General features: G+C 36.0%; 1 protein-coding gene across 2 annotated transcripts in view; it reads right to left on the bottom strand.

The window, feature by feature from the left end:
• The window catches only part of FSD1L (fibronectin type III and SPRY domain containing 1 like), a 73731-nt gene that overhangs the window by 22022 nt on the left and 38197 nt on the right, over positions 1-13512 (bottom strand). For both annotated transcript variants that reach the window (XM_086683635.1, XM_086683634.1), the window contains exons 6-10: positions 11427-11548; positions 9035-9244; positions 6965-7063; positions 1508-1637; positions 856-888 (exon numbers count right to left, since the gene is read on the bottom strand). In XM_086683635.1, the coding sequence (XP_086539761.1) occupies positions 856-888; positions 1508-1637; positions 6965-7063; positions 9035-9244; positions 11427-11548 (594 nt within the window). The remainder of the gene's footprint in view (positions 1-855; positions 889-1507; positions 1638-6964; positions 7064-9034; positions 9245-11426; positions 11549-13512) is intronic.

The raw sequence follows: 13512 nt of genomic DNA, 5'->3' as shown, positions 1-13512 counted from the left end.
ACCACATCCAGCTAACATCTACAGTGAATAAATATTAATGGAAAGAATAAATGTGCGTATCATTCCAGAAGTACTCCATACATAAAATACCCTTTAAAGGAGAGGAGAAAAAAAAGGAGAGGAGAAAGAGAAGTAATATGAGCTGAACTGCTAAATACAAACACTCTAAAAATCTCCAAGGAACCAAATGAAACTTCATACACTCGATTAAATTCAGCAACATTTTACAATTTATAATATTCCAACTCTGAAGTCACTTTCACTAATAATGAGCAAATAAGCTAGAAAAAATAAAAGAAGGTAATTTTGAAAAAGTAACACATTCTGGTTTCTGGTAAAGATATGTGGTATCTTCAAATCAGCACATTATTAACCATGCAATTTGAACCGATTCATCTTTCTGGGCACTGTCTTAACTTGAGTACCTTTATTTCTTAAATGCTTTTGAAACTGTATAATTATTATACAATATAGAACACGTCAAACCTCCCTCATGTCAAATACAAATAAAAGCAAAGCTGTAATGTTAGATATACTGACTATAGCACAAGAAAGATGCCAGGTATAAGTAAATGCAGAAAAAAATCAGATGAGGGAAAAAAACTCAAGAAAGACTTCAAAAGCAGGGCTCATTGTTTTGTTACCATATACAATATAATCCAAATAGTATGCAGCATACTACAGTGCTGTAAATTCAAAACATAAGCTACCAATACAGACAGTCTACACAGAGCAATATTTTAGCCTACGAAGACTGATGCAATGGCTTCTGCTTATTGGTTAAAAGAAAAATTAAAGTTATTCAGCCAAGCTAGATATACTAAGTCCTAGAACCAGACACACATAGATCATCACCTTGTATGTTTCTTCAGTGAAGTAACATGGACACTGTTAGATAAAAATAGGCAACTGTTAAGAGAATGCTTTACAACTTAAATGTAACAGCTTATAATTAAATTAGATCAAAAGCCTGCTGAGAATTTTTTTTTGATTCACTGTTGTAACTCACGGTGATTATTACTTTATTCCAGTTTGAGCAAAATTTTCCTCTGTTAAAAAAGGCATACTTTGAGACTGTCTAAGTAAGACTGACAGCAAAAGGTCCAAAGCCTTCCTCTTTGGTTCATAAGGTTGCTAATCAGGGGCAAGACAATGGGGTTGTATTGCTAAAAGTTGTCATTTCATGCAGACCTTCAGGTAAGACAGGAGATCTATAAGTCTAAAATTCAGGAACTTCTCTCTTAAGCAGTTCAAGTTACGTAGATACAACTTTAAGGAAATGGAATACTGAAATAAAATGTGTAAAAAGAAGATCAGGGAAAAGAGTAATGAAAATGTTATAACAAATTCAAGTACTCATAAACAGTATTATATTCTTCACTTCAATGTTACTAACACATCACAAATTATACTGATATATAGAATAAGAATTTCATCATAAGTTATTGTCAAATAAGAATCAATGTACAAGTACGTGTCCAGATTAACATTTAATAAACTAGCTTACCTGCCCTTATTCTCTTTTCCTTTCATTTTACTTTCTTGACCTTTTCCTCCTGTAGGATCCCACTCTACACAGGTATCTTCAACTCTCAGGTTCAAATGGGATGATGAGCTATCCAAATTGAAGTTTAGTGCTATCCAAAATAAGATTTCAATTTTTAAAAAATATAGAACATCTCCACATTCTGAAGCACAACTATCACCACATTATTTTCCTACTTAGTTTATTCAATACCATAGATAAGAGAATAAAGTTCAAATTCCTAATGCTAGCTGGCATTTAAAGTCCCCAAAGTTAAGGCTGTAATTTACTAACTCCTATTTTATTTCCCATTATTGTTCTCTACATATCCTGTAGCTCCAACCAAATACAATGTACTTGCATGGCCTCTGGTGTTTCTGCTATTCCTTCTGCTGGAATCTCCATCAGCACATAATAATCTCAACTTTCTGCTATTAGAATATCAGTTGATTATCAGTTGACTGTTATAACTAAATAGGAAGAGGAGCCGGTGGAATTGAGGATGGAGAAAAAGTGATGTGGTATAAAAAATTACACAGCCTGGCACATACACATTTTCTCTGATGCTCTAATACTTAATAGTTTCATACTTAAACTCTCAGTAGTTTTGAATTAAAAAGCACAGAGAGGGTGCCTGAGTGGCTCAGTCAGTTAAGCATCCAACTTCAGCTTAGGTCATGATCTCACGGTTTGTGAGTTCACGCCCCGCATCGGGCTCTGTGCTAACAGCTCAGAGCCTGGAGCCTGTTTCAGATTCTGTGTCTCCCTCTCTCTCTGCCCCTCCCTCATTCACACTCTGTCTCTCTCTGTCTCTCTGTCTCTTGAAAATAAACATTAAAAAAAAAAAAAAGCATACAGAAATAGGCACAGGAACAAGGAAACCGAGCCAGCTGATAGAGCTAGAGGTGACTTACATGGCAAAGAGATGGGGAAAAGACTATTTAAATGAAAACAAATCAAAATACACGAAAACAAAGTCATGGGGGAAAAAGGCACAGCATAAGGAATATAGTAACTGGGACTGGAATAGCATTATATGGTGACAGATAGTAGCTACATTTGGGGGAGCTACAGAGAAGTTGAATCACTATGTTGTACCCCTAAAACTAATGTAACATTGTGCCAACTGTACTCAAATTTTAAAAATAATTTAAAAAAATGAAACAAAACTGTTTTTTAAATTATTTGGTATTTGGGGGAACTATCTATCCTACTCAGAAAACTTACTCAGAATTCCTACTTTAGGAAATCAGTGTAACAAGGTATTATCTTCTCTCTTTGGAAATTGATGGTAAATCATTAAAATATATTGATTAAGCTGAGTAATGCAGACTCCTCATATTCTAAAATACAATGCCTAGAATCTCTGCCTTAAGCAAGGTATCATATACTACATAGTTACCAACTAATCTGCTTCTCTTAGTTCTACTTTCCTTCAAAAGTTCAAATTTCTGGTAATTACTCATTGAAGTGGTACTTCCTTTACAACCCCATTTCACTTAAGGATATTACTTGATTTAGCCAAAGCTTCAATGTTTCTGTCTATGAAGTATGCATCATCAAACAATAAAATATTCATATAAAAAGCCTAATGTTTACCTAGTAGATTAAAAATTTTTTCCTTCACTGTTCTGTAAAGTACACTTTAATTTCAACTATGCATCTGACCCATTGTTCATTGTCTTTAATTATAAAATAACATTGTAAATACAAATCTACTGACCATACTGCTTCTAATAAATATACTATATAAGTTACTAGCTTTTCAAAATTTGCATGTAAACAAAAATGAACTTACAGAAAAAAATACAGTCTTTCAGTAAAAATGTAAACAAAACTCCTTAATAAGCAGGTTACTAAATAGGCACTTAATAATTACCTCATAGGTAGGTGACTAAAAAGTTAGGATTAAGCAAACTTGAGATCCTATACTACCAAGAACGAAATGCCTTAAGAAAACAGGGTTGGGCTGTGGCGTCTGGGTGCCTCAGTCAGTTAAGCGTCTGACTCCTGATTTCAGCTCAGGTCACGATCTCATGGTTCATGAGTTTGAGCCCCACATTGGGCTCCACGCTGAAAGTGCTGAGCCTGCTTGGAATTCCCTCTCTCTCTCTCTCTCTCTCTCTGCCCCTCCCCTATGTGTGCTTATGCACTCTCTCAAAATAAATAAATAAACTAAAAAAAAAAAAAAAAAAAAAAAGGTTGGGGCACCTGGCTGGTTCAGTGAGAAGAGCATGAGACTCAATCTTGGGGTCATGAGTTTGAACCCCATGTTGGGTGTAGAGAATACTAAAAAAAAAAAAAAAATAATTAATTAATTAAAAAAACAGGGTTAAGGCGCCTGGGTAGCTCAGTCAGTTGAGCATCATCCAACTTCGGCTCCGGTCATGATCTCACAGCTCATGAGTTCGAGCCCTGCGTCGGGCTATGTGCTGACAGCTCAGATTCCGATTCTGTGTCTCCCTCTCTCTCTGCCCCTAACCCACTCGCATTCTGTCTCTGTCTCTCTCAAAAATAAATAAACATTAAAAAAAATTAAAAATAAATAAATAAATTTTAAAAACAGCGTTAATTAACCTCTATATTAGCTATTAGGTAATACATGTGAGGGTACCTACTCTGGACAGAAATAAAAAGTAAATTATAACTCTAAGGTGCTATCAATTCTCAGCCACTTGTTACAATCCTAAGGCTGTTTAAAAAAAAAGGTAAGAAAAAAATCCTAAGACTGTTCCCTAATGTTTAATGTGATGAAGAAGGATGGGGTCATGAGTGGCAAGAAAAGGTGTCCCTTCCAAGCTACCTGAGACTAGACTTACTAAATACCACAACATGCAGACAGGAAGGCATGGGCTTCCATCCCAGGGGTATAATCTTTAATCTATCTCCTTGCCCCCCCCCCTTTTTTTTTTGGACACTATCCCCTTTCTGGGACCTCTGAAGTCATGGAGCCTCTCTAAGCTAACAGGGATACTGTGTTGTTTAAAAGAAAAAAACACATCAGTCCTCAAAAGTGAGGTCTCAAACATCAGTCCTGCCTCTCATATCATCTCTGTAATAGAACTAGGAATTAGTTTCCATATCTTTAAGTCTGTGAAAACAAAGTACCAAAATATCAAAGTACCACTATGTTTCATGTATTTGTATTGGTAGCTGCTTTCTTGGTACTCTAAAATTACACCATAGCCACTATCATTTGAAACTAGAGAGTAATTTGTGATTAATATCATATCATTTACCATTAAAAGGAAGGGATAAACCACAGAAAAATTCCGTTAATTAGAACTTCAATATTCATCATATGTGACAATCCCAATGACAAGAACAGTGCTACATACATTGGAGACAGAAATTAATAATGTTCACTATTTCCCACATCAAGCACCATTAAAAGACAGGATATCAAATTCTGGTAGGCTTCAACTATTTAACTTCCAGCTCTCTCCCTTTTCCTCCAATTCTCTGCTCCATACCTGTATTTCAATGGTTGGTCAAAAAGCACTACAGCAAGCCAAAAAAACTAGCAAGCAATTGTTCAACATGTCATTTTTTTAACATCTACACTTTTCCTCTGGAGCTCTTGCCCTCATTAGTTACCAGTCCAGTGATATGGAATAACCCTTAGAGAAGCTGTGGTCTATAGCTATTTAAGAGACAAATTTTATTCTGGGTCTCCCTGAAGGTCAGAATTAAATGTTTAGTGGGCCTCAGGGTTGAGTTTCAGTCTATCCCCACCCCAGGGGGTTTACCCAGTGAGAACTCTTAAAAAGACTAAAAGCAACTCTACGAACACCAAGATCAAGAATTTGACTACTAAGATCCAGACCCTGCCAACAGGACCAGCCAGCCCAGCGCCAAGGAAACATTCTCCTGAATCTGTAGAATTTGCATAGAAATGTACAGGTCCAAGTTTGGTGACTAAATATAAAGGGTAAAGGAGAAGAAACAAAAGAAATAAAAAGATACAATACTTCTGAGGAAGAATAATAGTAACAATGCAGTTTTACCTGACAGGGCTCAAAACAGTTCAAGTTGTGTAAAGATTATCTATAACTATACCTTGAAATGGTTAAAATCTCTCAAGAAATCACAGTCATGTATCAGTTTAATAACAAGTAATTCAGAGTAACCATTTCTTGGCTGAGTTATCTATAGTTCTCCAATAAAAACATTAGCTAATCCAAAAAAATTACTCAATTTAGTTTTTTTACCTTTATGATGCAAACATTTTCTTTTGAATTTGTCTTGTCAATAATTTACAGCCTTCACATTTTGCTTTATTCTGATATAGTATTTTTAAACAAAATTTTTTTTAATGTTCATTTATTTTTGAGAGACAGAGAAAGACAGAGCACGAGTGGGTTAGGAGCAGAGAGAGAGGGAGACACAGAATCTGAAGCAGGCTCCAAGCTCTGAGATGTCAGCACAGAGCCCGATGCGGGGCTTGAACTCACGAACCGTGAGATCATGACCTGAGCCGAAGTCAGCACTTGACCAACGGAGCCACCCAGGTGCACCTATTCTGATATAATATTTTTATATCACTTCCAAATCATATCAAACTCTGGCACACAAACCTATTCAAATGCTATGTGAACTGAAGGTCAGTGGAACCCCTAAAGGCCGAAGTACCTCAACAGTGTGTAGAATCTGATTCTTGCGGTAAATCCAGTCAATTACCATCTCACAAATGACAAGATCTCTAGCATTATGGCCTTCCAAATGGTAAATACCTCAAAAATGTTCCATGTTGAAATATGTTATTCTAGAGAGTTTTAACTAAATCTGAATTGGTTCTAGGCCCACAGTAAGGGTTGGCACAGAATTTGGGAACAGATTCTTTACACCTTTTCAAGTTAGTTCTAGGGATTGTGGGCAAGTCATTTAACATATGTAAACTTTCTTCATCTGCAAAATGGGTATCAATAATATTTAAACTACCGATCCCTCAAGATGGTTTTAATGATCAAATGGAAAAGTGTGAGAGTGCTTTGTAAACATTAATAAAATATACAAATGTTAATTTCTACAATAAGGTTTAAGAAAACAGAGAGTACGTGAACTAAACTGAAATGGTACTTCCCCATTATTGAGCCATAATCCATTCCCTGAGAAATCTGTGGGCAAATCTCACTGATGCCTATGTATTCATACTAGACTGCAATTTGTAAAGCACCCACACCACAGGATCCAATGCCATCACCTCAGTCTATTTTACCTATTTGAATACCATCATAAAAGAAGAACTAATGAAAACCAATAGTATAGTCCTAATTTCCCCATCTTAAAATTCCTACTACTGAGAATTCCAAGTATGTATGTGCATGCACACACCATAGGGAAGAAATGCTACCATACATGAAATGCTTCCTGTCCCAGTCTTGAATAACTTCGGATGTTAAGTTTTGTTTTATGCTGTATAAATATCTACAATCTTACCTTTGGTCTCTAGAGTCACTGGATCAGAATACTCTCCAGCTACAGCTTTGTTACAAGCTCGAACTCTGAAATTCATATACTTTGAATCAAACTTTAAGCCTGAAAAAATGAAAATGGTTTTCAGATATGAAAATTAAAGGGATCTACTCCCAAAGTAGGAGTATGAACCTTCAAACAGACATATTCCCTCTTGAGAACTCTCTCTTTACTCCACAAGAGTATAAATTTATGTTAAAACAGTGGTAATGCCAAAAATAAGAGGAATCATGATTTATTTCTTACTTTCTTCAAAATAAATATAAATAATACAGTTTAATCAATGTTTTTTTCTTTTTTAACCTAGTGATAAAATGGTATTCTCAAGTTAAAAGTAATGTCTCATTCTAGGAGAAATGACATATTTAAAAAAATTTTTTTTTAATGTTTTATTTATTTTTGAGAGAGACAGAGCATAAGCAGGGGAGGGGCAAAGAGAGATGGAGACAAAGAATCAGAAGCAGGCCCCAGGCTCTGAGCTGTCAGCACAGAGCCAGACATGGAGCTCAAACTCATGAACCATGAGATCATGACCTGAGACGAAGCCGGACGCTTAACCGACTGAGCCACCCAGGCGCCCCTACAATTTAAAGTAACATACTCAATTTCTGGAAAGAAGACACCCTAAAGAATTTTAATATTTATGAAACACTGTATTTTTATGTGAAAAATGAATTTAAAGAGAAAGTAAAGCATAGGGATTAACAGTAAAACTCTGAAGTTAGTCACGTCTAGATTAAAATCTTAGTCCGTGGGATGCCTGGCTGGCTCAATCAGTGGAGCATGCGACTCTGGTTCTCGGAGTTATAACTTCGAGTCCCACACTGGTTGTAGAGATTACTTTGGAAAAATAATAAAGTCTTTAAAACTTCAGTCCAAAAACTACTAGCTAAGGGACCACCAACAACTTGACAGAACGAGTTTTTGTATCTGTAAAATAAAAATGATAAAACCAACCTCATAATTATAAAGATTAAATGAGATGTACTATACTGATTAAATGAGACGTATTATGTAATACACTTCAGCCCAGCTGACAAGTGGTAAGTGCTCAACAATGGTAATGTTACTGCTCATGCGTAACAAGTGTTGAACTACTCCAGAAATATATGGCTACTTAAAATAGCCAAAGTCCCCTATACATAGAGACACCTTTTGAAAGAAAAGGCTAACACACAAATTTCTAATACCAAGTCATAGCTCTGTAAGTATTACTGTGAAGATAATCATAAAAAGGTAAAAGCAACAGTATTTATAGAACCACTGAAATGCAGGGGTAGTACGTACACCTAAAAAGTTGACAGCTTTTTTATTGTTAAAAAACCAAGGTTAGGGGTGCCTGGGTGGCTCAGTCGGTTGAGTGTCTGACTTCGGCTCAGGTCATGATCTCACAGTCTGTGAGTTTGAGCCCCGCGTCGGGCTCTGTGCTGACAGTTCGGAGCCTGGAGCCTGCTCTGGATTCTGTGTCTCCCTCTGTCTCTGCCCCTCCCCTGCTCATGCTCTGTCTCTGTCTCAAAAATAAATAAAAACATTTAAAAAAATAAAAAACAAAAGAAAAAAAAACCAAGGTTAAAATTGATGTTATTCTGAAATATTGTTTCCAAAACACTCCTTCATGTTTGTTTTACATACATTGTTTTAACAAACTGAAAATATCAGGAAGGAGTTAAAATGAAAGTTTTCCTGATATTATAAGAGAAATTCACTTCTATAACAAATATAGAAAAAACCTGGCTAAAGTAACTTAATTTCATCTTCTAAAGTAACTCAACGGGAGCCTGGGTAGCTCAGTTGGTTAAGCCTCTGACTCGATTCCAGCTCGGGTTTGTGGGTTTGAGCATCGCATCACACTCCATGCTAACGGCACAGGCTTGCTTGGGATTCCCTCTCCACCCCTCCCATGAGCTCATGCGTGCTCTCTTGCTCTCTTTGAAAAAGAGAAATAAAACTTAAAAAAAATATCTAAAGTAACTCAAAATATTCTTCACAATTACATTTACTTTCTGAGAAATTCATAAAATGCAGTCATTTTACCTGATAGTGTATATTCAGTACCCTTAATATTATCAATTATCTCCCAGCATCGCTCATCCTTTACACGTGGAAGTCCATCAAAATTAGTTTTCCGATATTCCAGTATAAAATGGTCAATTTTATTATCTTCTTCTGGCATTCTCCAAGCCACTGTTACAGAATTGTCAGCCACCAAACACTCTACTGGATCTATCTCTGGAGCTTTAGGAACTGAAAGAAAAATACAGGCTCATTTCTCATTTACTACAGTACTAATCCAATATTCACGTTTGTCATTCAAACTGCTTTCTTCAAGTTGCTTTTGAATGGTTCCATTGAATCAGGCTACAAGAAAGGATACCCTATAAATGCAAAGTAACTATTTTTCCAAGTTCCATTTAAAAATTCGTTTCAAAGTTCTTTCACAGACGTATTCAAGATTTATTAAAATCTTATTTGGCAAAAAGCAATTCGAACATGCTAAGGATAAAGAACCAACAATGACTTGTTACTTCTCAACACATATTTTTTAATCTGTTACTTCAAACAGCTATAGAATATAGATGAAATCACTACTGACAAAATAGAATAACTTGCTTTGAATCCAATGATTATAATAATTTAAGATATTTTCTATGTATTTTTAAAATCTTGTTTATAAAAGAATTGTAGGGGCACCTGGGTGGCTCAGTCAGTTAAGCATCTGACTTCAGTTCAGGTCACGATCTCATGGTTCATGGGTCTGAGCCCCTCATCGGGCTCTGTGCTGACAGCTCAGAGCCTGGAGCCTGCTTCGGATTCTGTGTCTCCCTCTCTCTCTCTCTGACCCTCCCCAACTCACACTCTGTCTCTCTCTCTCTCAAAAATAAACACTAAAAAAATTTTTTTTTAATTAAAGAAAGTAGTATGAATGACAATAGTAATTCTGAAAGGCCAATTTACAGGTAGATATCCTGTAGTATCCTGAAGTATCATTTCTTCTTCTACATCTATGGCTCCTTCTCTCATCTTTTCCTTCTATAAACTTACTTACAACTTCTGACCTGGCCCACACAAGTTAATACGGTAAAACCTTGGCTTGTGAGCATAATTTGTTCCAGGAACATGCTTGTAATCTATAGCACCCGTAGATCAAGGCGAATTTCAAGAATTATTGGCTCAGTTGTGATCATGTGACATTTGGGGTCACACACTATTCGTATTGCAAGACATCACTCATTTATCGAGTTAAAATTTATTAGAAATCATTGCTCATTTGCAGAACACTAGCAGAACAAGCTACTCACAATCCAAGGTTTTACTGTACTTCACTTATGCTACCTTTATTAGTTCCATTATAGTTTCATGACTACTAATCTATCTTTTCAGCTAACCTCCAAAAACTAAAGGTCAGTTCTAACTAGAACCTGTAAGTAAAAAGCACCTGTAAGTAAGTAAAAAAGCACTTGCTCCTTCAATCCACCATGTCCAAACTGTTTTAGCTACCAGCCTAACACCATCACTTGATGTGAGCTAAAAAGAGAATACTAGCCAAAAGGTCCCTAGTTGGCTCTCTCACATATGTGGAAAATAATTTGAGACTCAATTTCAAATGGTTTTGGCTACTGAAATATCCTCATACTAATATTCTAATAAACCAATGTTAACATGTTATTACTGGAAATAAAATGTCATCTGAGCCAATAACCACAACTATACTGGTAATTACAACAGCTAATATGCACTGAGTGTTTACTATGTGCCAGGTACTCCTTTCAAGAGATTTAGAGATTTCAATTCATTTAATCCTTACACAAACCCTAGAAGAATACCATCACATTTTATAGATGAAAAAAATGAAGCAAAGTTAAATAATTTGTTCAAGGTTCACAGCAAGTAAATGGCAGCCAGGATTCAAATCTAAGTCTGGCCCTAAAACTCACTGTTAACTATCATTGCTTCTCTCTGCCAAACTAGCAATAAAAGATATCCCTTTGACGGATTCTTAAAACAGAATTTTTACTACCACGGAAGTAATTCTCTAAAAGTAAAGACTAGGAAATTTAATTATTCCTTCGCTGATTAAAGAAAAAAATTTCCATGGGGCGCCTGGGTGGCTCAGTCGGTTAAGTGTCCGACTTCAGCTCAGGTCACGATCTCATGGTCTGTGAGTTCGAGCCCCGCGTCGGGCTCTGTGCTGACGGCTCAGAGCCTGGAGCCTGCTTCTGATTCTGTGTCTCCCTCTCTCTCTGCCCCTCCCCGTTCATGCTCTGTCTCTCTCTGTCTCAAAAATAAATAAAAACGTTAAAAAAAAAATTAAAAAAAAAAAAAAGAAAAAATTTCCACATTACACTTCTTTAATATATACATTTCAAAGTTCATTACCAAAAAAACCACCATACATTACATTATATATATATATATATATACTTACCTGGCAAAAACTTCAAAGTTTGCAGCATCTGTCTTTCCTGAGAAAAATCCACCATTAAATGAGTCATGTTGTCACTGACCTTTGGTTTCAAAGAAAGGCGAAAGGCTGAAGCCATTGTTACTCTATGGTAAACAAAAATATACTTTTAAAAATAAAAGAATGGGGAGTATACCATATTTAATTTATAAATGAAAAGACAGAAGTTATTTCACTTTAGTAATATCAGAAACTATAACAAAGGTAACAAAGCTAAAAATAAATTTGTTCTCAGAGTCTCTCGAAAATTAACTAAATAAAAAACTGTAAAATGTTTTTAATTTTAGACATTCAAATATAACTTAAAGCAACTTTCCTCCAGCCAGTTTTATAAAATTGTACACAAATAAAAATATCTCAAGAGAAAATATCCCATATAAAATCATCATTAGCAGACTCAACAGGGATCTGAGCCTCTGTACGCTCAATCTCACTGACTTCCTGATGCCAACCTCACCCCTTCTCACGTGCCAGATCATGAACTGCATGCTCTCTTTAGTAGTCACAACTACTCCATGTATCCTCAAATAAGAGTAAAAGTACACTGACCAAATATTGTGCACCTGGCAGCTGCTAAAGATGGGCCACGGATGAGAAAGGAGAGAAGTGAAATCACAATTTTGAAAACCATGTTAGTAGGTGTCGCTGTGATGCATCAAAATCAGCTAAACGGAAGGATATAAGGAGAAACAGCCTTGTGAAACCATATGCCATGGAAATAACAGTCCAATACACATTATTAGATGAATATGGTATTAAAAACAAAACAAAAAAAGAAAGAAGCCATACCAGACTTCATTTTACACAAAGTATGGGGGAACTGTTCTGTCAATTAAAACTGGAGATTAAAAGAAATTCTTATATTCTATTAATTTGCCATTTTATCTCAAATTTCAATTTTTTTTTTTACAATAAGTTTCCACAAGTATAACAAAGTAACACCCCTTATCATCTTTGGTCAAAGAATGATACAAAAGTACTATTCACGGATGATGTCCTGCTAGTACACAATTTGGGAGAAGTAAATAGAGCTGAGGAACAAAGGGAATACTGGGCCTAGTCATTCAAATCTGCCAAATCTACCCAGAGATACGTGGTATGGGAAGATATCAAACTTGCTATCTTCAGTTATTTTGGGATAAAAAATGTCAAACGGATGCTGTATTCAGTTAGTTTACTTCATTTTAAAACTAGGAAAGTAGGGGCGCCTGGGTGGCTCAGTCGGTTAAGCGTCCGACTTCGGCTCAGGTCGTGATCTCGCGGTCTGTGAGTTCGAGCTCCGCATTGGGCTCTGTGCTGACAGCTCAGAGCCTGGAGCCTGCTTCCGATTCTGTGTCTCCCTCTCTCTCTGCCCCTCCCCCCATTCATGCTCTGTCTCTCTCTGTCTCAAAAATAAATAAACGTTAAAAAAAATTTTTTTTAACTAAGAAAGTAATTATTTTATTAATAACAATGACAGCTGATCTATTGATCAAGAAGAATGTGCTATAGTGAAATACAATTTATGGGAAAGGGAACTCACTGAATACCAAGCACAATGCTGAATATTTCACACACATTACTTTAAGTTATTGGTTCTCAATACTTAAATTTCAGGTGATATCAATAAAAAGTTAGAAACAAAGGCTCAGTCTTACTTTGTTCTTTTATTTATTTATTTTTGTAGAGAGTGTGCATGTGAGTGGGAAGGGCAGAGGGAGAGAGAGAGAGAATCTGAAGTGGGATCCATGCCCAGCAAAGAGCCTAAGAGGGGCTCAATCTCGTGACTGTGAGATCATGACATGAGCCAAATCAAGAATTGGATGCTTAATCGACTGAGCCACCCAGGTGCCCCACTTAGTTTGTTCTTTACTGCCCCAAGTATCTTGTGATTTGAAGACTTTTGAAAGAGCTATATTCAGATAGGTACTTAGTAAATGACTACTGAATCAATAAATGGGTTTGAACCTACTTGGATGCTTCTAAACCTATTTAAATGTTTTTTGAGAACTATTCAAAAAAAGTATCCGAAAGTATTTTAGGGAATTTAAATCTGAAACTTTATCTACAA

The sequence above is a fragment of the Puma concolor genome, chromosome D4, assembly GCF_028749965.1.
Source record: "Puma concolor isolate L17-30 chromosome D4, mPumCon1.1.hap2, whole genome shotgun sequence".
NCBI lineage: Eukaryota > Metazoa > Chordata > Mammalia > Carnivora > Felidae > Puma > Puma concolor.
Note: the sequence above shows the minus strand (reverse complement) of the source record. Positions and strands in the feature narration are given on the sequence as shown.